Source organism: Podarcis erhardii (genome assembly GCF_964252035.2).
Source record: "Podarcis erhardii genome assembly, chromosome: 12".
NCBI classification, from domain to species: domain Eukaryota; kingdom Metazoa; phylum Chordata; class Lepidosauria; order Squamata; family Lacertidae; genus Podarcis; species Podarcis erhardii.
The window spans coordinates 1,072,181-1,098,776 of NC_138513.1; the positions used below are offsets into that span (position 1 = coordinate 1,072,181).

General features: G+C 54.7%; 1 protein-coding gene across 4 annotated transcripts in view; it reads left to right on the forward strand.

The window, feature by feature from the left end:
• Window positions 1-4,558: 4,558 nt before the first annotated feature.
• Window positions 4,559-26,596, forward strand: part of SMARCD3 (SWI/SNF related BAF chromatin remodeling complex subunit D3) — a 36,706-nt gene continuing 14,668 nt past the window's right edge. For 2 of the 4 annotated variants that reach the window (XM_081834366.1, XM_081834367.1), the window contains exons 1-3: window positions 4,559-4,912; window positions 23,485-23,717; window positions 26,420-26,462. In XM_081834366.1, coding sequence (XP_081690492.1) covers window positions 4,574-4,912; window positions 23,485-23,717; window positions 26,420-26,462 — 615 coding nt within the window. In that variant the 5' untranslated portion in view covers window positions 4,559-4,573. Of the gene's footprint in view, window positions 4,913-13,763; window positions 13,900-15,064; window positions 15,319-23,484; window positions 23,718-26,419; window positions 26,463-26,596 lie in introns of those variants that run through there. The other 2 variants (XM_081834368.1, XM_081834369.1) reach the window with 2 other exon arrangements.

Here is a 26,596-nt window from a genome sequence, read left to right on the forward strand (position 1 = left end):
TGCAGCTGCTGGGTGACCTTGGGCCAGTCACACTTCTCTGAAGTCTCTCAGCCCCACTCACCTCACAGAGTGTTTGTTGTGGGGGAGGAAGGGAAAGGAGATTGTGAGCCGCTTTGAGACTCCTGAAGGGGAGTGAAAGGCGGGATATCAAATCCAAATTACTCTCCTTCTTCTCCTTCTTCTTCTTCTTCTTCTTCTTCTTCTTCTTCTTCTTCTTCTTCTTCTTCTTCTTCTCTGCCATGGAGGGGCTGCTTCTTTGTGGCCCCATCGCTCCTCGCACTCTCCCTTGCCCCACACAACTTCCTGGGCATCTAGGTCTGTTGGCACTGGCTGGCCTCCTCGCTGGATGCAGGTGGGGAGCCCAGGAGGAGAAGCCCCCTCTCCAGATTCATGTGCTGTGAAGGAGCCCTCCATCAAGAGGCAGGTTTGGGGGAGCACGATTGGTTCGCTTGCACCGGGTGCTGAGCTCAGAGGGCACTGCAGGGGACGCTGCAACAATGATGAGTAACAGAATGCAAGAGGCGTGTGTGTGTGCGTGTGCCAAATTCTGGTGTCGCACAGAGTACCACAGAAATTTTAAAGCCCAGCGCCTGCCACTTCTCCATCCCAGGAGTTCTTCTGTGCTGTGTCTCCCAGTCTGCAGGGGGAAAGGATCGGGGCCCAAAGACCCAGGGAAAGTATCAGTGAGTGCAGATACTGGATGGTCATTTGTCATGGATACTTTAGTTATTATTCCTGCCTTGCAGGGGGTTGGACTAGATGATCCTAGGGGGTCCCTTCTAACTCTAGAAGCGTTCAGCAAGCCCAATACAAAAATATTGTCGGTTGCCTTTATCGCTTCTGAGGTGCTGACATTAAGGCAGGAGCTGCAACTGAGCATTTATTTGCTTTTGGGACACTGGGATATGTTGCTTCAGGGTGGAGAGCATCTCACTATCTTGTGCATTTTTGCGTGTGTGTGTGTGTGTGTGTGTGTGTGTGTTCCAGCTTCCTCAGTGCACTCCTAAAGATCTGGCTTGGCTGACAGACAAAGTGGCAGACCCTTTGGTGGCTATGAAGTCCTGGAAATCCAGGACCAATCCGGCCAGGTCCTTAACTGACAGAACATGTCAAGCCAGGTGTGCAAGGAAATGTAGCTGTGTTTTCCCACCCTTAGGACAGGTGGGGTGGGGGACCTCCTAGCCATGACAACAGGTGTGGGGCAGCTAAGGGCAGGGCTCCAAAGGAACAGCCAGGGGCTTAGACTGGGCTCCCAGTAGCTCCACTGCTGGAGCCAGGTCTGCTCTCTCTCATTTATTTCATACAACCCACACACTGCTCGATGGTCAAAGCCACCCCTCAAAGCAGTTTACAAAAAGATTTAAAAAAAAAGCAAGGAAAAATGCATTAGTTTAAAACCGATGAAATGCTTAAATCCACATAAACTTTCAAAGCATCCAGGCAGGCTTGTTGAAACAAGCATATTTATAGCAGGCGCCGGAAAGAGTACGGGGAAGGTGCCTGCTTGATGTCAAGAGGCAGGGAGTTCCAAAGGGCAGGCGCTGCCACAATAAATGATGGCATTCTGACAAATATGGAAAATGGGCATGTTGTGGCGTCTGGAGCCGTGCCTGTTCTGCCAATCAAAGCAGTTGAGTGGCTGCATGGCGGGGGGGGGGGGTAAGGCAAAGTCTTAGGTAAGCTGGTCCCAAATTATGAAGGGCTTTCTATACTAAGAGGAACACCTTGATCTCAGCCTGGTAATTTAAGAAAGTTTTTCTTTTACAAATTATTTGAACACAATCATATTCCATATGTTACAAATTTTTGACTTCCCCCCGCTCCCCCCGTAATCCTCTTACTTTTATATTTATTCCGCATTTCCTTTATAATTATATTGCCAGTTTGTAAATCTTTACAGCTCTTTTCCCTTTTACAATACCCTTTCTCGTTCACAAAGCCTCTTTAAATCCAACTAGCGTTGTCTGCTCATCACAAATATTTTCCAGATAAATCGTAAACTTTCTCCAGTCCTGAGTGAACTTGTGGTCTTTCTGGTATCTGATTTTCCCTGTCAATTTATCTAGTTCAGCAAAGTCCATCAGTTTCCGCCTCCATTCTTCCAGTGTCAGTAGTTCCTCTTGTTTCCATTTTTGGGCCATTAAAATTCTTGCCGCAGTCACCACATATTGAAAAAGTTTGTAATCACTTCTGTTAATTTCTCTTCCTGTAATTCCTAACAAAAAGGCTTCTGGTTTCTTCACAAACGTATATTTAAACATCTTTTTCAACTCATTATATATCATTTCCCAGAAACCCTTTAGTTTCTTGCACTCCCACCACATATGGTAAAACGACCCTTCCCTTTCTTTACATTTCCAACATTTATTACATGTTTTATACATTTTTGCAAGTTTAACAGGAGTGATATACCATCTATATACCATTTTCATAATGTTTTCCTTTATCGTCATACATGCAGTGAATTTCATATTTTCCTTCCATACTTTCTCCCAATCTGCTAATTGTATATTGTAACCAAAGTCCCTGGCCCAGTGTATCATAACCGATTTAACTTCTTCGTCCTTTGTTTGCCATTCCATCTCAGCCTGGTAGTTGATGCAGATCTTTGAGCACAGGGCTCAATCCTGCCAACACCAACTGCAGCTCCAGACTGTGCCACTCGAATTGCAGTGTGGACTAAAGTTGCCTAACTCTCCAGGATTAGGGCCTTGATGCTTAAGCATCCTTAGTTTCATGCTAGATCTGTCCTTGCACCAGGCGGCCAGCAGCACCAGACCTGAGGACATGAGAAGTATAGGACAAAGTCCTGCTCTGCCCTGTCTTGGGAGACTGCAGGCTTGTCTTTTGTATTCTGCCACTGCTGAACCCCCCCCCCCCAGCCCCCATGGAGCTCTTTGGGAGAAAGGAACTGGGTGAGTTAATTCCCCCACAGCCTCCCTATTTTTCGCACCCTCGGGTTTTCTCTTGCTCCCCCCCCCCCAATAAATTTTATTAAAGTTTGAAAAAAATTTAAAAAAGAATAATATCGAATATATTTTTATCAAAGATAAGAAAAACTAAATAAAAACGCAAACCAAAAAGGGGGTGGGAGAAAGAAAGTAAAGGGGGAAAAGAGGAAAGAAGAATCAGAAGTTTTGTCCTTTTCCCTCAAGTTTTCTCTTTTGAGAGGACTCCTCCCTCTGCAAACTTCAGGTCTCCCCCAAGGGCGTCGGGGGCTCCCCTTTGTTTCTTCCTCGTCCTCTCGTGTGACTACAATCCGAGGCTTAGGAACCGGGTTAATTATTAGGAGGGAGCGATAAGGGCGGATGTTCTGAGAGACTGAAAGGCGTCTTGCAAAAGTGTCCTGGAAGCGAAATAGGCGAATGATCTGGGCTCCGCAGCGCCCCGTCGTGGGCCAAAGGCAGGCAGGCAGGATGGACGAAGCGGCGGCCCGAGTCTCTCTCCGAGGCTGGGCCCTCGCGCGCTTCCTCCAGGCGCACGGCAAGAGCCACGTGGAATCACGCCAGGACCTGGCTGTAGTTTTCCATTCCTTTTCTCCTGAAGCCGGTGAGATCCGTTTTCTCTCCCTCCCTCTCCAGAACAATGGGCCCTTTGCTCAAGCGCCCCCACCCACCACAAGCAGGCCTCCCGCGGTGACAGGTGATGCTGGAAGATTCAGGGCGGATGAAAGACCGTCCTCTGTGCAAACTGCGGAACTCTCTCCCACAGGAGGCAATGATGGTCACAAAACTGGGGGGGGGGGTGTTGAAAAGAGGGTTGGACGAGTTCATGAAGCAGGAGAGGGCTGTGGACTCCCCTTCCCTGGAGATTTTCCAGCGGAGGTTGGACGGCCATCTATCGGCGTTGCTTTAGCTGAGATTCCTGCATTGCAGGGGGCTGGACTAGATGACCCTGGGGTCTCTTCCAGCTCTGCGGTTCTATTATGTATTCTATCCAGCAGTACTTATGAAGACCATTTGCCGGTTATCCTGCTTGCTGGTTTCCCATCATGGGCATCTAGTTGGCCACTGGAAGAACAGGAAGCTGGGCAACCGGGACCCTTGGGCAAGATCCAGCAAACTCTTTATTATATCATGGAGGAGGGGGCTAGAGACACCCCAAAGGTCATCTAGCCCAACCCGCTGCAATGCAGGGATCTCAGCTCAAGCATCCCTGACAGGTGGCCCCTCGAGTCCACCGCGTCCCAGGGAGAACTTTCCCCCCGGCTCTGTCCGGCTCCCACAGTCAGAGGCGTCTGCGCTTCTGGTTGCCGGTTGCTGGAACGCCGCAGGAGCGGAGAGTTTCTCTTGGGCCGTATCCTGCTTGCTGGTTCGCCCCCCTCCGAGGCCCCTGGGTGGCCCTTGTGAGAAGTGGGTGCTGGACCAGAGGGGGCCCCTTGGCCTGATCCGGCAGCCAGGCTCCCGGGAGGTTCTGCTGCGGATGGAGATGGCCTCGGCCGCCCCGTCCGGTGCCAAATCCTGCCCCGGCTTTCGCACCAGCCCCCCGAAGCCCGCGAGGTTCTTGGCAGGCCTGGCGAGGTTGCTGAGCCTCTGCATCTCCCCAGCAACGCGAAAGGCATTATACTGTTCCCATGGAAACTCGGGCAGAAGCATTTGGGAAGGAAGAGGGGAAGGAAGGAAGCTGCCGTGTGGGTCTTGGCAGCCCCGTCGCGGCGGCGGCGGCGGCGGAGCTTCTTTGTCTCCTCCTGGCCCACACGGACGGCAGGGCAGAGGAGCAGCAGCCCCGGCTCCTGGGGAGGCGCCCTTCGGCGCGCCCGGCCGGCAACTCCCGCCGCCTCTCCGCAGCCCCCCAGTCCCGGGCGCCGCTGGCTGCAGGCGGCGGAGCGCCAGAGCATTACCGCGCCTGGCCGGCGAGGCAGGGAGGCACCCACGAGCCCCAGAGCGGACCGGACGAGGACCGGGGCAGCCGGGTAAGTGCGAGTGTGTGTGTGGACAGGGGGGGGGCAGCCCCGCCGTGGGGACCACCTTCTCCGCAGACTCTCCGCGCCCACGTGCACACGGCGGCCGGGGGCGCGGCCGCAGAAAGGGCCGGCCGAAGCCCGGGGAGGGGCTGCCTCGGGGGAGGGGGGAATGGGTCAGCCATGCGGGGAGGGGGGGCACGGGAGGGCAGCCATTTGCTGGCCCAAAGGGGGGCTTCCGCGGCTGGGCTGCAACTAAGATGTTGCCGCTCCTCTCTCGGAGGAGGAGGCGGCGTCTTGGACTCCCCCGCGGCTCATTTGCTTCTGCCCAAGGTAAACTTGCCTGGAGTGACCCCCCCCCGTGCCTTCACCTGCTGCCGCCCCCACTCCCCGACACCTCCATCTGCTCGGACGCTGGTGTGTGAGGCTGGCAATCGGGAGGAGGGGGCGGGTATTATGGATGCCGGAGCTCTTGGCGTCCGGACAGGGCGAGGTTGGCGCTGTGCCCCCCCGGCCCCCCCCAGCACATTCACAGAGCCTCCTGGGCAGGCTGAGCATCCCTCGCCCTGCTGCAATGGTCACCCCCACGCAGGACCCCTGCCTGCCCCAACTTCGGCTGGGGGGGGCAATTTCGTTGGACTGCGGGGGTGGGGGAAAGGGGCGCCCCCCTCTCCTCCCCATGCACCGTGGTTCCAATCCTGGTCCTCTAATGACTGTTAAAGAAGCACAATCCCACTGAGAACATCCGTGCCTCTAACGAGTCGTCCACATTGTCTCCAAGCCCCGGGCAGTTTACTGGGAGACCTAACTGTTGAAACCAGAGGTGGGCAGGAGCAGCTCAGTTCCCCTTCCCCGTTGTTCCGTGGGCTTTGGAAGTCCACCGGGGATGGGCAAAGGCAGGGAAATGAAGCCCTCTAGCAGTTTCTTCCTTGGCCAGAATCTTTTGGATCACCCACCGCAGTCTCCAGCCCCAGCAATATCTGCTTCAGAGTCCAGAAGTTCACCTGGCACCTGGTGTTTCCTTGCCAGTGGCATTCTTCTCCCGTGCTGGCAGCCTGCCATCTGATGCCACCAGAGCTAGTGGAGATGGTCACTGCCCCCCTTGAGAGGCAGGGGGAGGAAAGGGGGCTGGGGCAGGGACTTCGGTGGCAGTGGCAAGGACAGAGAGGTCTGCTCCAGGCCCTCTGGTAGATGACGGTAAGCTCTCCCGGCAGCCCCCTTCAGTGCCTCCTGTGTGGGCCCCTGGACCCCCTGCTGGCTGAGGCTGCCCTTTCAGGTACACCTGGCAGTCAGGGGCTCCTGCTCCCCCAACTCTGATTTACCGTGTGTGCATCTCACAACAATATCTGAGCTTGGAGAAGAGCGTGGCTCTGATATGTGCCAAATTGTTGTGCTCCTGAGAGCCACTCGCTGGAGCTTCTCTGCATGAGATTCCTGGCCTTTGGAGACGGACCAGAGTTTGACCCTGGAGGTCAGGCAGAGGTGCTGTGGGGCGTTTCTGGCTTCTGCCTTTGTTTGGGTCAAGCTGCTGCTGCTGCTGTTCCCCCACCCCACCCTGGGGAGACTGGACGTTGAACTCACATTAAACCCCTTTTCCCCTTCATGAGAGGTCAGTTCTTGTCTCGGGGCTCCCAGGCAGCCCAAGGTGATGCAGCTGTGCTTGGCCTCTTAGGAATTCAGTAGGACATTTCTTCAGTGCAGGATGAATCCTTCATGGGAGGCCCAGGGCACAGCCAGGCACCTGAAGCTCTGATCCAGAGAACACATACAGGTCCCTGCTTGGCTGGGGAGGCCTCCTCATCCTGTGTCCCCACCCCACCCCACCCTTCATCTCCCAGGGGCCAGAGGCATTAATTATGCTGCCTGTTTTATTTATTGGTTTTATAAAACTGTTTCTATGCCGCCTTTCTCTCCAGAAAGCACTAAGAATATTTGTAACCAGTAAAATAACCAGTACATAATAATTAAAACAAAACACACCAGTAAAATATTTATATTATTACAGTGACTAGGATGCTGAAAACTAGCATTATTGGCCTGGGAATGCCTAAACAAATGTGTTTTTAATGCATGCTGGAAGCAGCTAACAGTTAAAAAGGTAAAGGGTAAAGGGACCCCTGACCATCAGGTCCAGTCGCGGCCAACTCTGGGGTTGCGGTGCTCACCTCGCTTTACTGGCCGAGGGAGCCGGCGTACAGCTTCCGGGTCATGTGGCCAGCATGACAAAGCCGCTTCCGGCGAACCAGAGCAGTGCACAGAAACGCCATTTACCTTCCCGCCGGAGCGGTACCTATTTATCTACTTGCACTTTGACGTGCTTTCGAACTGCTAGGTTGGCAGGAGCTGGGACAGAGCAATGGGAGCTCACCCCGTCGCGGGGATTCAAACCACTGACTTTCTGATCGGCAAGTCCTAGGCTCTGTGGTTTAACCCACAGCACCACCCGCGTCCCTAACAGTTAACAGCTAACCATTGGTGCCTGCCTATTCTCCAAGGGGGGGGGCTCCTTCCCACAGCATCCTAAGGTGGCGCAGTTAACAGGGCTGCTACTGAAGATCTCGGTTGACCACTCCCAATGGCTCCATATAGATGTTGAACCACACTGAAAGTATGAAAGTATGTCTTTCATCTGCTCAGCCCCCACCCCTGGGCTTGTGCCCATGAGCCATGTTGGGCCAAGGGGCAAGAGAGCATCTGGTCAGTCAGACCACAGCATGGGGCTTGGCCACACCCTTGGCACAGAACTGAAATTGACCCCATGGAAACTGGACAAGATGGGGGCAGCAGACGCCTCATTGGGGCTTGGATTAACAATAGCGCTCAGGCAGCAGCTGCTGCAGAGGCCTGGCCTTCAAAATGCCTTGCCAAATGGTCACAACCGACTTGTGGTTTCTCACTCCTCTGACCCATGGAGGCCCCCCGTTGTGTCCCTTCTGCTCTCTTCTATACAGATTCAAAATACTCTAGAAATGCTGGAGACTGGTAAACAGTAGCTATCTAAGCCCCTTAACCCTGAGAGTAACCCTCAGGAGCATTGCTTCAGATCTGGAATAGCTCAGTTGGTAGAGCATGAGACTCTTAACCCCAGGGTTGTGGGTTTGAGTCTCGTGTTGGGCAAAAGATCCCTGCATTGCAGGGAGTTGGACTAGATGAGTCTTGTGGCCCCTTCCAACTCTACAGCTCTTTTATTATATTATTAAGGAACCGGAAGGAAACCCAGCCCAGAAGGAAGCGGGAGGGGGAGGGGGCTGTGGCTTGACCTTCTGATCATTGCCCATTGGAGTGATAAGCTTCATAGAATAATAGAACTGCAGAGTTGGAAGGGTCCCAACAGACAATTAGAACAACTTCCCGCAATGCAGACGTCCGATTCCTAATCAATGCTTGATGACAGTAATGGAGGGCTTAGAAGAGTGAGGGGTCCCTAGAAGGCACCATTGTAGCAGACTGTCCATTTCACTAAAAAAAAAAAGGGAGGGGGAGAGGAGACCACAGACGCATAAATGATGGAGTTTAGCCCAAGAAGGATGAGAAATAAATGCAGGAAAACTGGTGGATTTTGTCCCTTGGCATCTCTCCAAGGCTGGACAAATGGATGTTTCCCAAGAGAGGCAGTTGTCTTCTGAAGTCAGTTTCCAGCATGAGTGGCCAGGGCCCCCTCCCCCTCATCCTTCAGCCATCTCCACTCAAAAGGAGGGTGGGGGCCAGGCAGGAAACAAAAACAAAAGTTGGCCCCTCTCTTCTTTATCATGATGGCATCTTTCCTCAAGAAGGCCAGAGACTCTCTGGATGTGAGATCACAGAATTGTAGAGTTGGAAGGGACCCCAAGTCATTAATCCAACCCCATGCAATGCAGAATTTGCAACTAAAGCATCCATGACAGATGGCTATTTAACCTGTTTGAAAAACTCCAATGAAGAGAGTCCACAGCCTGTAGACTCTGTTCTACTGTGGAATGGCTCTTACCACCAGAAAGTTCTTCGTGATGTTGAGTTGGAAACTCCTCCCTTGTTGTCTGAATCCATTAGTTCAGGTCCTGTTCTCTAGGGCAGGAGAAGACAAGCTAGCTCCGTCTTCCATGGGGCAGCCCTTAAGATACTTGAAGATGGCTATCATAGCTACAATCAATCTCCTCTTATCCAGGCTAGACATCCCCAGTTCCCTCAACCGTTCCTCATAAGGCTTGGTTTCTAGACCCTTGATCTCCTCTGCACATGTTCCAGCTTGTCAATAGTCGTCTTAAATTGTGGCACCCAGAGCTTTACACAGTATTCCAGGTGTGGTTCAAGGCAGAATAGAACAGTAATGTGACTTTCCTTGATCTGGATACTATATTTCTGTTGGTGTAGGCTAGAATAGCATTAGCTTTCTCCCGTTCTCCCTTTCTTGGCGGCTGCTGCTGCATCACACTGTTGACTGACATTAAGCTTCTGGTCCACTAAGACCCCTAGTTCCTTTTCACATGTACTATTGCCAAGGCAGGTGTCCCTGTGCAGCTGGGTTTGTTTGGGTTTTTGGTTTTTTTTTGCTGTGAACTGAATGTGAGCAAAATTTTATTATTACTTTTTAAAAAAATTTTTTTTAACTTTTATTTTGCTTTAAACAGGTACATATAAACCGGTACATATAAATATAGACAACCAAAATTACAAAGAAAAATTCCTTTGGGGGGGGAAACTAAAAAAACTACAAAAAAAATATTGAAGTACATGACACAGAACATAAGCAACTATGGGAAAGATAAGAGAAAAGAAAAAAGAAAAAAGAAAAAGAAAAAGAAAAAGGAAGATGAGCCAAAGCAGGAAAGCTCATCTATTGTACACTTCCGTCAAGCTCACAACAGATCATTATTCTTATCAATTAACTCTATCTGCATTCCAAAGGAATCCCTCATCTTGGTATCAGGGAACATTTCTCTGTGTGGTACCTGTGCAGCTGGTTCTTTCTTTTAACTTAGAGCCTTGCATTTGTCCCTATTGAAATTCATTTTGTCAGTTTGGACCCAGTTCTCCAATCTGCTAAAATCTTCTTGGACCCTGATTCTGTGTTCTGTGGCATCAGCTATGCCTCCCAGCTTGATATCATCTGCAGATTGGAAGAGCACTCCCTCAATTCATTTGTAAAGGCTTTGAACATCAACGGGCCCAGGACAGAACCCTGTGGCACCCCACTTGCTATTTTTTTCCAGGTTGATGTGAAACCATTAATGTGTACTCTTCAGGTTCAGTCAGTCAACTAGCTACAAATCCACCTAACAGTTACGTTGTTCAACCCACATTTCACCAGATTCCTCAAGAGAATATCATGGGGGACTTTGTCAAAAGCCTTATTGAAATCAAGATACACTATGTCCACAGCATTCCCCTGATCCACCAATCCTGAGTGCATGTCTGACTACACTCAGCTTCCTCTCGCTGGTTTTATCATGAAACCCAGGAAAGCATGATCACTTCCTCCCAAGTTTCCCAGTACGTCCACTTTGCTGGTCAGTTCCTCCCTGTTTGATGAGGACCATGTCCAGGATTTGAACCTTACATTCTTGGCAGAGTTTGAGTCCCAACAGATATTGCAGAAGCTGAAGTCTCCCATGACTACTATATCTCTCCTTTTTAAATGTTTGGTAATCTGCTCTAGGAAGGCATCACCCAAGTCTGGCTTGGCGGTCTATAGCAGACACCCACAGTAGAGTCATGGTTGTTTCTCTCTCCGACAATTTCCCCTCCTTCCTTCCTGCTTGGTCTATTCCTTTTGAATAGGTTATACCCCTCAATCATAGTTGCTGGCTCCCTGGGGCTCTGGGTACCCAAGCACACACAAAACTCTCCATGAAGGAGCCAGGCACCCACAAATTTTGGCACTAGGTCCATGCATGCTGCATGGCACCCATGGTCGTGGGGCCAAGCTGGCACTCCTGCCCTCAATTCTTGCATTCTTGTCATGAGTCTCATCCCACCATGTTTCAGTAATGCCTATTAGGTCATATTTGCCATCCTGTATTAAGAGCTCCAGTTCCTCTTGCTTGTTCCCATACTGTGTGCATTACTATAGAGTCAACTGAAACCGCGAGTCATTCCCTCCAGCTGCTTCCTTCTTGTAGTTTCCTGCCCTTTAGCAGGTTTCTGGAGCACCACTTCAGTTTGCTGTGCATTATCCCCAGTGCCAGGTGTTCTTCTGTCATCTGTCATGCCGTCTCCCTGCCTCTCAAGTTCTAGTTGAAACCTCTCCTGAACAGCTTTGCGAGACTCTTGGCAAACACATTCTTGCCAACCGCTGTGAGGTGCAGCCCATCTCTTGCCAGAAGGCCTTCCTTGTGGAAGCGGAGACCATGGTCCAAGAAGCCAAACTCTTCCTGATGACACCATCTGGGGATCCACCAGGAATTGCAAGGGGTGGGAAGAAGAGAGGCCAACAGACCAAGGAGCCCTTTCTTTTCCCAAAAACAAATTACTCAAGCTTCTTCTAAGCCTGGTCCTCCTGGGGGATGAGAACACCAGAAGAACCTGGCTCTAACTGGATCTAGAGTGGCTGGGGAAACCCAGCATGATGGGCGGGGTATAAATAATAAATCATCATCATCATCATCAGGCCAGCTTCTTGTTCTCATCGTGGCCAACCAGATGCCCCAAAGGGAAGAAGCCCTCAAAGAGAACCAGAGTAGAACAGCCCATTCTCCCCAAGGCAAGGCGGGGGGGGGGGGAGAGTAGGGAATCTGGGGTTTGCAGCCTACAGTTAGCAAGCAGGCTAAATGAACGAGAGGGGGATTCCCCTGCCTCTGCGCTGTGGCTTGTTGGATCAGGCCAGAGGCTGCAGGGAGACATGGGCTAGAAAACGAGGGCACGTTATTTAGGCTATTCTTTTTCGCAATCACATATTTATTATGTCTACCAACAGCTTTGACAATAACAGCACTTGGAATACTTGCAGCCCCAGTCACAGAAGGCTCTTGCAAGAAAACGTTCAGGTCCATGCATACCTGCATGGCTATTTCCTAACTCTGTCTGCGCACTTAGAAGAAGCGATGGGGGCTCTTCCTTCCCCCCCCTCTCTTCCCCAGGGCCATGTCTGTCTCCCCAGTTGCCAAGAGTGACTGGCTTACTGCTGCAGTGCTTGTTCCTTCTGAAGGAGCCTCCAGGAGGGAGAGAGTTCAAGGTGGGCTGCTCATTGTCCAGCCTTGTCCCCCTCAGTGGCCTCAGAAATGTGCTGGGAGCAGCTGGGCTTCTGCAAGCCTTGCAAGGGTGTGTGTGTGTGTGTGTGTGTGTGTGTGTGTGCAAACACACCCATTCCCAAGCAGCCTTTGGGATCCATTGGGAATGTGGGCTGGGATCCATCAGAATCGGACCCCAGAGGTCTTAAAATAAAGCTATTCAAAAGCCGTATCACTCTGAAGAGCCAGATAAATGCAACTGGATGGAAGCTCTGAGGTCTCCAGGTTCAGCCTCTTCCTGCTGAGCAGGGTCCCGGCTGCCACAGCCCCTGCTTTAAAGCCTCCAAGTTCCCTCTTCTCCAGGAAGCCCTTTCCGGTGAAGGCCACAGGGCTCTCCAGTTCTTTGGGGCCCCTGAGCACAGCTGGAACTTCAAGAGAGTGTCATAAACAGTGCCCCCCTCGGGTTGCTCCTGGCCCATTTGGGAGGAAGCAGCCTTTGGAAGTTCCATGGGGCAGGTTGGTTGGCAGGTGCAAATTACCCCCTCGGTGGGCTCCAAGCTGGCCGCACATGCACCCCTGTCCCCCCAAAGGGAAGGCACAAAGGTGGCCCTCTAGGAGAAGGAGACCCGGCTTGTGGCTCGGGTGGGCCTTGCCTCACTGGGGGTCAGTCGGGCCCTGTGTGTGCATGTGTGAGAGAGAGACCCTCGCCTCTGCAGGTTAGGGAGGGGGTGCGAGTGCCAGGCTGCCTTTGCAGAGACTTGCCCACCCACCCAGGCCCTGACAGGACTCCCCAGGCACAGCACCCCAGCGGTTCCTCTCGGACCTCCTCCTGATGCAAAGGATGGGCTTCCCCGAGCTGGGGTCTCAGGGGCTCGGGAGAATTTGCCTCAGGCTGGCGGCCTCGGCTCTGCTCCAGGACCCCCGCCCCGCGAAAAAGAGAAACGGGATCAGTAGCCCGCATAGACGAAGCAGCAGAGCAGGAGTCGCCTGGCCTCTTGGGGGCGAGGCTGCTTTTGGGGTCTCCGCAGGGACCCTGGACCCACTAGGAGACCCCTTGGGCTAGAGGCGACCCTCGAGCCTCTGGGGAAAGAGGGAGGCGACTGTCCACCGCCTCCGGAGTCTCAGCGAGCTCCGTCGCAGGGGACCTTCGAGCTGGCCCAGGCGGCAGCGGCTGCTCTCCTGAAATTCCCGGCGCGGAGGGGGCGAGCAAGGCGGGTACCAGGGGCGCCTGGGCCGAGCTGAAGGGCCCCTCAGGCCCGCATCCCCGGGGGCAGCCGCTTCAGACATCGCCAGGCTCAAGCGGGCACCCGACCGCAGCAGCTCCTCCCGCCGTCCGGGGTCCCGTCCGGCAAGGGCGCTCGCTCGCTGGCTCCTGCCCCGGGGGGCCCGTTCCGCGCCCGGAAAGCTGGAGAGCCCCCCGACTGGGGCTCGGGCACCCGCGGCGGGAGAAGGCTCGGCAAGCGAGTGCGGAGGGCGCGGGGCTCTTCGCGTTCCTTCCTGGGGCGGCCCCGGCCGGCCAGACGGGAGCCCCGCGCGCCTTCGGCTCCCTCCGTCGGGCAAGTCCCGCTGAGTCCGGCCCCGGTGGCAACGACAGCCGCTCCCTCCCCCCCTCCTCCGCCGACCGCTCTCCGAAGGGGCGGGGAAGCGGCGCGACGTCGGCGGCGCGTCTGGTGCGCGGCGGAGGCGGCTGTCGGAGCCGCGAGGCGGGGAGGGAGAGCTGCGCTCGCCGGCGCGGAAGGAGTTAACACCCGCCCCTTTTCCCTCAGTCCGCTCGGCTGACCTTCACGGCGAGAGGGGAAAAAGGCAGCGCTGCGCATGCGCCCCACGCGCCCCCTCCCCGCCGGGAGGAGCCCGGTAACTGGGGGGGGGGGAGAAGGGGGGTCGGTCAGTGGGAAGCCCCGGGATTCTGGGGGGGAGGGGCCACGGTCCTTTCCTCTCGGCCTTCCTCCCCTCGCTCCGTCCCATAGGGGGCAGGACGAGGAGGGCGGCGGGGATCCCCCGGGGGGGGGGGTTCCCCACCACCGCAGCCCGTTGGGCAGGGGGATCCAGCGGTCGCGCCCCCGGTGAAGAGCCTGCGGGGGAGGGGCTCCCTCGCCTCCCCGCCGCCTCTCCTGGTCCTGGCCGGGAGTGGGGAGACCCGGGGGCAACCGGGCGCCCTCGTCTGCACGTGTGAACACGCCGCTCCGCCATCACGCATCGGGAGGAAGCCTCCCCCCGCTCGTCCTCCCTCCCTCCCTCCTCACGACTCCGCATCGGGCTGCGCCGGGTGCAGAAGGAGCCTCTCCTGGGTACCACGCCCTGCCCGTTACCTGGCAACACTGGCTCTGTTGCCAGGGAGACGCGCACCGGGAGATGCCGGCGGCTCTTCATTCCCTGCCCGCGCCACGCAGGGCAGGACGGGAGAGTGACCGACAGGCGGGGGGGGGGGGGAGAGGAAGACGAGGCGACGGTGACGCCTCCGCCGGACGTCTCTGCGAGGAGGGAGCCTCGCAGGGGCCGCTCGACGTGGAGCGGGTGGGGGGCGGCGGGCCCGTGTGGGGGCCCCGCCGTCTCCCCGGTGTCATGGTTTGCGGGCACTGGGGGAAGAGGGTCTCCCGCGCCGCCCGGCCTTCCCCGCGCCCCTCCTCGCTTCCTCCGCCCCCGTCCAGCCTCCGACGGGTGGGGGGAGACGGGCTCCTTCCCTCCGCTTCCCTCGGTAGCCGGGCCGCCTGGAGGGTCCCGGGGGATGCGGCCTGGAAGCGGCGCGAGGAGGGGCGCGGCGGCGAGGCGTTGCGCGGCCGCCGGGGACGGGCAGGCGGAGCGCCGGGCGAGGCTGCGCGGGGAGGCGGCAAGGAGCGGCGGCGGGCGGCGCTGGGGCTCAGCCGGCCTCGGCCGCGGCGCTTCGGCGGAGGAATCCGGCCGTGGGCCGTCGCGGGAGCCCTGCCGGGCCCCCTCCCCCGTCGGCCGGCGGAGCTATTAGAAGTGTGAGCGGAGCGAGCGGAGCGCGCAGCGGGGCTCCGAGGGAAGAAAGACGGAGCGCGCGGGCAGAGTTGCAGGAGGAGGAGGAGGAGGAGGAGGAGAAAGGGAGGACGGAGGCAGAAGGCAGAAGGGAAGGCGGCGAGCCCAGGAAGGCAGGAAGGCAGGCGGACAGACGGACTGACGGAGGAGGAGGAGGAGGAGGAGAAGGGGAGGCGGAGCAGTGCAGACCCGACCCCGATGGCCGCGGAGGAAGTCACAGGCGGAGCGCGAAAGGCGACGAAAAGCAAACTTTTTGAGTTTCTGGTCCATGGGGTGGTGAGTGGGGAAAGTTTGCGGGCTGCCCGGCGAGGAGCGGGAAAGCCGGCCTGTGGGGGGGAGGAGGGGGCAGCTCTCGCCCGGGCCCGCGCGTGGGGGGGGGGGGTACACGCCCCCTCCCCCCAGCACGTGCGCAGGGTCCGGGCCTGGCTCGGAAACAGGTGCGCACAGCGGACCCCAAGGGAGCGGCGAGGGGCCACTTGGGCAGGCGCGGCGGGGAGGGGCCGGGCTTCGGAGGTATCCCAGGCCCTCGTCTTCAGGCGGGCTTTGCTGGACCCCCGTGGGTGGCACGACCCCCGTGCCAGCCCTGGGCACTGCTCTCTCACGTCGCTAGGCGCGAGGAATCCCTCCTGGCGAGGGCTCTCCGGCACCATTGTTTGAAGGCGCTCCTTTTTCGGGAAAGAGGCCGGCGGAGCGGGACGTCTCAGAGGGGCAGGGGGCTTGGGGATCCCTCCTGGGCGCGGGAGGGGGGAGGAAGAGTGTGACGAACGCCCCACTGGCCCCCTGTCCATCAAGGGCGCCATGTGGGTGGCAAGGGGTTGGTGATGCCCCCTCCAAGTGCTTTGGACCTTCAGAGTTTCTGGCCTGTAGGTTGGCATCCCAAGTGTGCCTCCCCCCTCCCCCACGTGGGCTCCTGCTGCCACTCTTGGCTCCCTCTCCCAAAGGGCCCCAGGCAGGATGTGGCCCCCAGCATTGGCTGCCGACTGGGAGGGTCACTGAGCAAAAACCTTGGCTGCTCTGGCTACCAGGCCACCATCCCCAGATAGTTTCCTTACCCCGTGGCACAACCTGGCAGCTCCCTTTCCCAGACAGGCAGGGTGACCACCTCCAAAAGTCTTCTTTGGAGATCAGCCCAAAGGACCACCCAGCTCAACGTCCTCTTCTCTCAGTGGCCAAGCAGGGGCCCCAGAGGGAAGCCCGCCCCCCCAGGTGCGCAGGACCTGAGTGCAAGAGATGCATTAAGAGCCTTGCCCTCCCTCTGATATTTGCTTCACACACACCCTTTTAAATCTGCCCAGGTTAGTGGCCTCCACTGCCTCCTGCAGCAGTGAATTCCAGAGTTCAGGGGTGGGCAGGGGGTAGATAGAAGCCTCCTTGCAGAATTATGGGTGAGTTATAGTCGATTGGCCCGTGTTTCTGACTCCCAGTAGCAGCAGTCGGGTGTCAAGGGCCGTAGCTCACTGTGATAGCTCAGGCAGTAGAGCATGAGACTCTTAATCTCAGGGCTGTGGGTTCAAGTCCCAGGTTGGACAAAGGATTCCTGCATTGCAGGGGGTTGAACTAGATGACCCCTGGGGTCCCTTCCAACACGAGGGCCTGGGATACTTCTATGATTCTAAGAGCACTCGCTTTGTCTGCAGAATATTTCTGGTTCAACCCTAGCAACAGCTCTAGGTAGGGTTGGGGAGACCCACTTGCCTGAAATCCTGTCAGTGCTGAGCAATAGATGGACCAGTGTTCTGACTCCGTTATAAGCCAATATCCTGTATTTCAAACAACAACCCCCCCTCCCTTTTATGTTGCCAAAATGAAGGAAGCCAGGCAGAAGTGGGCTTTTGTGTGGAAGGACTGTGAACTCAGTTCAGTTCTGGCGCTGAAAGCAAATTCCTAGAACATGCTCAGAGGCACCCTGTCCTTTAATTCTATCTTTGCTTTGCTATCTTGGCTTTGGGGTTCTAGCAAAAAAACAAAACAAAAAAACTAGAAACCCCAAGTGGGTCTGACAAGCCTGAAATCTCCCTGCCCCAAACACTTGTGCCTCAGCTGAACCCAGCACTGCTGAGAGTGAAGACACCCTTCTTTCTGTCTGTGCTGAGTCTCCCAGCACAGTTTGGCTTCGTTGGGTGACGCTGCTGGGTTCGAGTGTTGAGGGTGAGAGAGGGCGGCAAGCCTTGCTGTCTCCACCCCAGGCATCTTCCCATGGAGGCCTCAGGGAGCCTCTCTGTAGCCTTTCCCCTGCTGTGGGTTCAAGGGGGCTGCTCTCCTGTCCTGAGGTCTCTTCTGCAGGTTCCCTGGAGCATCAGGCAGGTGGGTCAGTGTTGGTCTCACAAGCCCTCGTGCTTCTAGGGGATTCCCGGTGGGGGGACGACACCCCTCTGAAGGTGGTGGGCTTTCCTTCTTTGGAGGTCTCTAAGCTGAGGGTCTCTAAGGGACGCGGGTGGCGCTGTGGGTTAAACCACAGAGCCGAGGACTTGTCGATCAGAAGGTTGGCAGTTCGAATCCCTGTGACAGGGTGAGCTCCCGTTGCTCAGTCCCTGCTCCTGCCAACCTAGCAGTTCAAAAGCACGTCAAAGTGCAAGTAGATAAATAGGTACCGCTCTGGAGGGAAGGTAAACGGCGTTTCTGTGCGCTGCTCTGGTTCGCCAGAAGCGGCTTTGTCCTGCTGGCCACATGACCCGGAAGCTGTACGCCGGCCCCCTCGGCCAGTAAAGCGAGAAGAGCGCCGCAACCCCAGAGTCGGCCACGACTGGACCTAATGGTCAGGGGTCCCTTTACCTTTAAGCTGAGGCTGGATGTCCATCTGACGTGGATGCCTTAGTTGTGATTCCTGCATTTTAGGGGGTTGAACTAGATGACCTTCGGGGGTCCCTCCCAAGTCTACAGTTCTTTGATTCTATGAGGAGGTGGTGTGGAGAGTCCTGCCCAACTGGCACAACAGGGTGCAAAGTTTCTGATAGTACTTGGGCAAGAGATTTCCCCCCCTCCAAGGCAAGAACAGTTGACCTCCTGGCTGACTGAGGCATCTCAGCCTCCCTTCTGGGCAGCTGCAGACGACAACAAAAAGTGCTCAGGCACCCAGCTGCTTCCTGAGGTTCTTCATAAAAATGATCACCGAGATGGAAATGACATGTGCTGTTAATGTGACAGGTTATCTCTCTTCCCTGGGGCAAAGGTAACAATGGCTGCCCTGCCCCCCCCCCAGTCCTTCATTCCCTCCTCTCAACCCCATGGCTGAATTTCTTAGATTAGGGCACCTGGCTCACTTGGAATACCTGAAATGCAGGTGGGGTTTCTGGTTGCCCCAACTCCAAAACACTGAAGGGGAAGGGGAAGAAAGAGGGAGGACTGCAATGTTTGTGAGTGGGGAAGGGCAGGCGAAAGAGGCGAGGGCTCTTCCTCATGGCAAAATGGGGCAGGGAGAGGGTTGGTGGTGGTGGAGAAGGGAAGAAGGAGCCTTGAAGGGTTTCCTGCCCTGATTGTGGTTGTATCTTCCTGGTCCTGGCTGGGAATCTCACGCGGGGCTCAGTGGACCCGAGCCTGGCTCAGCAAGGCAGCCTTTCAGCCTTACTGCTCCTGACCCTGGAGCTCAGCGGGTGTTTCAGAAGCACAACAGACAGAAACTGTCCGAGGAAGTCAAAAGGGTGGTGCTCAGAATTCATCGCTAATGAGCTGGGTTCAAAACAGATCATGAAGGAGTGTGTGTGCGCGCACACGCGCACACACACAACGCAAGACACAAGTGAGGGCAACTGATGGGAGCTCAGGGCTCTGTCCTGGCTGAGTCACTTCTGGAAGGCTGTGTCCAGTTCTGAGGAAGGAATTGATCAGTTAGTGTCTGTCAAGGAGAGCAACTGGAATGGTGGAAGCTCTGCAGACCAAGTCCTGTGATGGACGGTAGAAGGAGCTGCAGCAGCAGTTCAGGTCTTGCTTGTGGACTTCCATGGAGACGTCCCTGGAAACCCAGTTCCTGCCTTTACCAGAGAAGGAAGTTCTCCTCTGGCCTGGAGAGCCTCTGTTACAGGGACTAGGGCAGACACTGTTCCAAGCCCAGCTGGGTCCCACCTGGTCTAGCCCTTCATGGCTGCCTCTTGGCCCTTATGTGTAGATTTAAAGTAAATGAAAGAACTTTGCCCTCTTCCCAGGAAGGGGAGGCTCAGCGCATAGCCACCTTTTCCTCTCCCCCTCCCCACAATTGCTGTAGTTTCAGGGGGCTGGGTTAGATGGGCCTTTGGCCTGATCCAGCCACAGGGCTCTCCTCCTGTTCAGGGTGGTGATCAGAAGCTTAAAGGGAGACACAGAGGTGCATTTCCAGTACCGGAAGGGCTGGCAGTCACACAGAAGATGGCGCAGGCAGGCTGCCTGTTACTCCTGAGGGCAGGACTAGAACAAAAGGCAGGGCAGTCGGGTGTTTTGGATTTTCCAACTTTCAAATTCCAAAACTAAGGGATGCTAAAAAGTTGTAACATGATTTGGGAAATCAAAATATAGTGTGATTAAATTAATACAACTTAGTTTTGCCTGGTAAGTGAAATGTGTGTAACATTGCGTAGAAATCATAAAAATGGTTGCCAAGTACTTGCAGTTACAGTATATATTAATATTTAGCATTACTTGACATTTTCAGAAGGTAAAATTAAAATTCTTGGGCTTTCTGAAAGCAGTTTGATGTGCTTCTTCATCAAACATAGACTACCAAGTGGTGCTTCTTCATCAAACATAGACTACCAAACTAAATAATGTTAAATCATAAATATGCCGTAATAGCAGATTTTAGTTCCTCACACCCAGAAACATATTTTAAAGTCCCCTCATGGAAGATTTTTTTTAAGTGTCACTCCCAAAATGACAGGCCGTAGTAGCAGGACAAGGCAGGCATCTGCTAGGTCTGTTTGGGGCTGGAGATATTTAAGCAGAGGCTCAAGGACGGGTCAGGTGTCAGGCCTGGGGCAGCTGCCTCCTGCATTGCAGCCTCTTTTGTGGGGCAGGGATTAGATGATCTCCACAGCCTCTTCCGGCTTTGTGATTTCACGAGTATCTGATCCGCCTCTTGTGCAGGTTTTGGAAAACCGGGGGGGGGGGGGGATAGCTCCATTCAGCACACGCTGGCCTTTAGACTTGGCCTCCCCCACCCCACAGAAATCCTTTCTGCTTCCTCTCATTTTTTTGGGAACCAAAACTGTCTCAAAACAATTCATTCCCTTGCAGTCAGGAGAGCCCCTGTGCGTCTGCTCCCATCATCTTTGTGCAGAGGTTCTGGGGCCAAATAGAGAAAACCTTAAACAAACTGAAAGGGTTCCCCCCCCCCAAGGGATGCAGGAAGGTCTTCCTTAAAGGCGAGGAGCTGGGTGGGAAATGTGCCATGATTTGATTTCCATACTTCACTGGCCGGCCGGCCTCTTGGTCTGACTGACGGGCAGCAGCTGAGTCCCCAGGGGTAGGCGGAGGCCTGGGGGCCAGAGAGACAGCAGCAGGTGGCCCTGAATGCGAGGCATGCTTGCAGGGTCAGTTGCTGCTGGGGGTGGAGATGTTTGGCTGGCTGGGGGGGCCTCATCTCCCCCCCCCCCGTGGTGCTGGGCTTGTGGCCGCAACAGGTGCCCTTGGATGAAAGGACCTCCTGTCTGCCTTGCAGCTCCCACCCCGGGCTCCCTCCGTATGTTGGAGGGGGGCGAGGATGAGGCTTATATCCTTATGGTGCCGCCCATGAACACGGTGCCTGACGCAGCAACTAAGGAGAAGAGACAGGTCCCTGCCCCAAGGGGCTTGTAGTCTGAAGGCTGACAGGGCAAGGGGGTGGAGGCCAGGATGGTCAAGCCACAGAGGCCGGTTCTGGTGGGCAAGTGGCGCTGCGCGGCCAGGAGGGGTCGTGCTTCTCTTTAGTCTCCTTTGCAGTTTGGGGTGGGGGAAGATGGCTTTGGAGAAATTGGGTGCAAAAGGCTTCAGGGGCCTGGAGGTGGAAAGGAGAAAGGAGGCCAGCATTAAAGATTATCGATACAAACAGGTATTAAAAGTGTTCAAAGGGTGATTGAAATCTACAGTTTAAAAGAAAGAAAAAGCACATGTAATTTCTCCATGTCTGCGTAGGGGTGCCTAAACAAAATTTTTTAAACAGGTGCCAAGAAGAGTGCAGTGAAGGTGCACCTGCCTGACACCAAGTGGCAGGGAGTTCCGTAGTGCAAGTGTGGCCACACTAAAGGATTGGAATGAGCATTATGTGGCACTAGCTACAGCATCAGTTCCACAGACCAAAGCAGTTCATTAGACATATAAAGGCAAGGCAGTCGCAGAAGTAAACTGGTCCCAAGCTCTTTAGGGCTTCAAATATTTTTAGTCTTTATTTGTTATCTGCCTTTTACCTTGAGGTCCCAGGGTGGGTTACAAACAGTGCTATTTGTCTATAAAAAAAGAGGTGCCAGAACTCACCAAGAAGGCCTCCCCCATTCTCTTATCATGGCAATGGCGCCCACCTGAGAGATGCTGGATCTGAGTTCCGGCAAGTTCTGGCTGAAAGATATCCCTGGTTACAATATCCTAATAGCAGCGCCCAGAACTTGGCCTGGAAGCAAATGGGTGACCTGTGCAGGTCTCTGAGCAGAGGAGTTATGCGCTGACAGGGTCTTGCTCCTGTGAAGACTTCCTTGGTCTAAATCCGCTGGGGCAGCTCTTAAACTGCAGGCTTACCCACACTCTGTGGGTCAGCCATGGGGCCACCGACCTCTTCAACAGTCAGAACAACAAGGGTTGCTACTACATCCCCATGTCCTAAATTTTATTATTAAATTTTATTATTTATACCCCACCCTTCTTGCTGGGCTTCCCCAATCACTCTGAGCGACTCACAGCATATATCAGAACATACTAAAACATCAAACATTAATAACTTCCCTGAACAGGGCTGCCTTCAGATGTCTTCTAAAAGCCAGATAGTTGTTTATTCCTTGCCATCTGATGGGAGGGCGTTCAACAGGGCGGGTGCTGCCACCAAGAAGGCCCTCTGCCTGGTTCCCTGTAACTTGGCTTCTCTCAAGGAGGGAACCGCCAGAAGGCCCTCGGCGCTGGACCTCAGCGTCCGGGCAGAATGATGGGGGGGAGACGCTCCTTCAGGTATACTGGACCGAGGCCATTTAGGGCTTTACAGGTCAGCACCAACCCTTTGAATTGTGCTTGGAAACGTACTGGAAGCCAATGTAGGTCTTTCAAGACCAGTGTTATGTGGTCTCGGCAGCTGCTCCCAGTCCCCAGTCTGGCTGCCGCATTCTGGATTAGTTGTAGTTTCCAGGTCACCTTCAAAGGTAGCCCCACATAGAGCGCATTGCAGTAGTCTAAATCGGAGACAACCAGAGCATGCACCACTCTGGCGAGACAGTCTGCAGGCAGGGAGGGTCTCATCCTGCGTACCAGTTGGAGCTGGTAGACAGCTGCCCTGGACACTGTGAATGACCAGTAATGAGGCCTTGAGGTCACTGAAGAGAGCTTGATGAAGCGGTCAGCCCAGCATGTGGCAGCTGCGGGAGAAGGCAAATTCCATGCTAGGAATCGGTAGGAAAGGAACTGAAAATAAAATGTCAATACCATGAGGTCATTATAGAAATCTATGGCGAAGCCACATTTGGAATAATGTGAATAGTTCTGGTTGCCTCACCTTAAAAAGGATATTATGGGGTTGGGAAAGTGTTCAGAAAAGGGCAGCCAGAATGACCAAAGGGGAAGGTTGTCACATTTGGGCTTGCTTTTCTTTTTCTTTAGTTTAGGGAAAAGGCAAACAAGAAATGACATGATAGAAGTTTATAAAATTGTGCCTGGCATGGAGACAGTGGAGACAGGGAAGTTCCCTCTCCTAACACTCAAACTTGTGAAGCTGAATGTTGAAAGATTCCGGATGGATAAAAGAAAGTCCTTTGCACAGCACAGGGTGAAACTGTGGAACTCACTGCCTCAGGAGCCAGCCATTGCTTTGAAAGAGGATTAAATTCATGGAGGAGGAGAGGGCTGTCATTGGCTATGAGTCGCCAAGGCTTACCCCCAGGATCAGAGACAAGGTTGCTCCTGGGTACCAGTTGAAGAGGCTGTGGGGCTCAGGGCCTGTTTGGGGCACCTAGATAAGGACATGGGAAGAGCCAGGGACCAAGCAGGTGGCCCTTGTAGTCCCGCATCCTGTTCTCTCAGGGTCCAACTGGATAGGCTTTAGGGACCCCAGCGCAACCTCTCTGGCCTCCTGCAACCGGCTTGCAGACGCATCCTGCCTCCAGCTGTAGCAGGAGTTGACCTTATGTCCTTTTGACCCAGGAAAGTTGGGCCTCCCCCCTTGCTGCCCTGAGCCTGGATACCTGTCTCTCCCCCCGCCCCCCCTCCGCCAGGGGAGAGGACCTGCGCGGGCTCCGATCCGTGTGCTGCCACCTCCTGGAGCAAGCGTTCATTTGTGCCTTTCCCTTCTTTCCCTCCCTCCAGCGTCCTGGGATGCCATCAGGCGCTCGCATGCCCCACCAGGGGGCTCCAATGGGTCCCCCAGGCCCCCCCTACGTCGGGAGCCCTTCCGTGCGCCCCGGGATGCCCCAGGCCGTGATGGAGCCCACGCGCAAGCGGGCAGCGCCCCAGCAGGCGCAGCAGCAACAGGCGGCGCAGCAACAAGCGCAGCAGCAGCAGCAGCAGGCGGGGGCCGCCACGCAGAACCGGCCCAGGAGGTGAGTGGAGCCCCTTTCCCCTTCCCTGCCGTGCAGGATCCGGCAGCCCTCCGCCCCAGGCGCGCGTGTGTAGACCCGGAACCCGCTGGCTTCCGCTCAGCAACCTGGAGGACGCAGCCTCCCTCTCCGTGGCAGCTCCTCTATCCTTCCCGGCGCCCTTTCAGGATCCGACTCGCGTTGCGCAGCTGTCCTCTCCCAGCTCTGCGCAGGGGGGGGGGCGGCCCCCTGGTGGTCGGTAGGGGGGATATGTCCGGCCGCCTCCCGCCTCCGCAGAGCCCTTGGCGCTCAGAGAAGCTGGCGGAGCATCGTCACCCCCGCTGTGATTTCATCTGTATGCCGCCTTTCCAGAGCTAAAACCACGCTCAAGGCGGCTCACGACAGGGAAGGGTTTGCCTGATTGCTAAAGTAGGCATAAACAGTAAAGTACACAACCAAACTGAACTGTTTCCGACATAAAGCACAATAAGATTTAAATTAATATACAAATATTAATTTTGATTTACTTGTCAGGATAGGAGTTAGGGGTCTGAGGCTTGGGGTCTAAGGGGCCACCTGCAGCTTTTCCTTCTGTCTCTTGGGGGCCACCTCCTCAAGGGAGACTCAAGGGGGTCTCCTCCTCTTGGCCTCTGTGCCTGTGGAGCTGCAGACAGCCTGCGGCTGAGCAGCCCTGCTCTGAAGGCAGAAGCCCCCCCCCCCCCAGCAAAGGCCTGGCCACTTGCCTGACCCTGGCAATGGGTGGGGAGAGTGAGTGAGTTGGACCCCACTTGGGAGAGGAGTTGGCTTTAGGGGAAGAGAGAGGGTGAGGCAGCCTGCAGCCCAACACTGGAAGACTCTCCAAGGGTCTCCGAACTTCTTGCGAACTGCAAGGTGTTAAGCAAACACACCCGTATTTATGGAGGGATGGAGTGAGTTTACTTACCTGCCCCTTTTCCATAACAAGCCGTGCCCAAAGTGGCTCACAGCATGCATCCTGAACCACTGAAGGCAGAGCGTTGGAAATACAAATATGCAAAACGCAGAGCATGGCAGTGAATTCAAATAATGGCAAAAAGCAGCGATTTGGCAAGAGCGCAATAAAGTCAATATTTCAAAAAAAAAAAAAAAAAAAAAAAAAAACACCCAGCCCCAACAACCTAAGTGCATAAACACAAAGTGTTAAGCCATTTCTGGTGACACCCTTGTGCAAAATATACAAATATATACATTTGTGGCACAGCATTCCTGATGCTGCCTCTTGACCTCCACGATGCCTCACACTAAAGCCTGGGTTAAAGTCCCAGTGCTCCATTATTATTATTATTATTATTATTATTATTATTATTATTATTAATTTATTACAATTCAATATTTATCTAATTGCATATATCTAATTTATCCCTGTCCTTTTCCTTGACAGGAACTCCAGGCAGCTTAAAATAAAAATAAGAGCAGCTCAAACCATAGGGGAAATATCATTAATAACAATTAAACATTAGTAGATTTAAAACTATACAATCCATTAAAGTCATACAGATAAGTTACAATAGAAAACAGCACAGCACCAGCCCTTTTCATCATTATTATTCTTTAAATTTATCATAAAGAATATAATAAAGGGGGGAAAGTATTGATAAGTTCATATTTTCCTTTTATAAACCACTTTGAGGTTTTTTTCTTTTCAGTCAAGCGGTGAATAAATTTTAGGTAGGGGAAAATTAAGTCTATGAAATAAATAATAAAATAAGAGTCCTCCCCTTCCATTTTATGGGAGGCAAATGGAAAGAGGGAGATCTGCATGTGGAGGTCTCTCATGTTTTGCATTTTGCGGGTTTCTGCCCAGGCTCTTTGCATGTGCAGATGGACAGCCCTGCAAAGCCCACCTTCTTCCTGGAAGGAGCTCCCTGACTACTCCTGAGCCGCCCCCATGCCACCCTCACCTTCTTGGTCCCAATCCACTGCTCTGGATTTCCGGAGGTCTGGGAGGGTGCTGCTGAGGAGACCGTTCCTCAGTACCAGCTGCCCGTGGGGTGGCCCCCATAGGAGACCTCAGTGGCCCCTCCCCTCCTGGGTTTTGCTGCCATGATGTTTTTATTTAGGGGACGGGGCTGAGGGGGGGGGGTTGGGCATGGCCGCTGCTCTCTGCCAGGGAAGCTCTTGCTGCGATTTCTGCATTGCCGGGTATTGAACTAGGATGACGCTGCCATTCTCTGACTCCACGATGCTGCCAGTTGTGAGGCCTCTGCTAGGATTGTGCTGGCAGATTCAGGAAGGGACCCCCTGGGTCATCTAGTCCAACCTCCGGCAATGCCAGGGTTCAACTGCAACTCGAGGGTGGGGATTGAGGCAAGTGAGCCAAGCCGCATGCTTCCGGGGGCAGCAAAGGCCCTGATTGGGAGAGGTGTGGATGGGTGCCCCTTTGCAGCCCCTCGTGTGGCAGGTCAGCAACTGAGGCCCTTGCTAGGCTGTGTCTGTGCCACCCTTGGCAGACAAGCGGCCCTGTGCCCTCTCTTCAGTCAGGGCAACCTGGGGTGGGAAAAGGCCCTGGCTTCCGCCACAAGGACCCTCCTGGCCGAGGGGGTGGGCCTGGGAAGCAGAGCCAGCCTCCTGAGACTCGGGGTGGGTGGGGAGACCCTCCAGCAGAGGATAATTTAGCTGGTGACCTGGTGACCTGGGCTAGTTGCCTTGGTAATGTGTGTCTTCCCTCCCCTTCAACAAACCTGCAGTGCCAAGAGGAGGAAGATGGCCGACAAGATTCTCCCACAGAGGGTGAGTTTCTTTCTTTCCCGTTTTGATTCCTCATTGGACCCTGGCGGGCTCTCCTCCCCATCTGAAGGAAAGTCTGCTGGCTCCTTGTTGTGGGTGACCTGGGGCCAGCACAGCAAGAACTCCCTTGCGGGGGG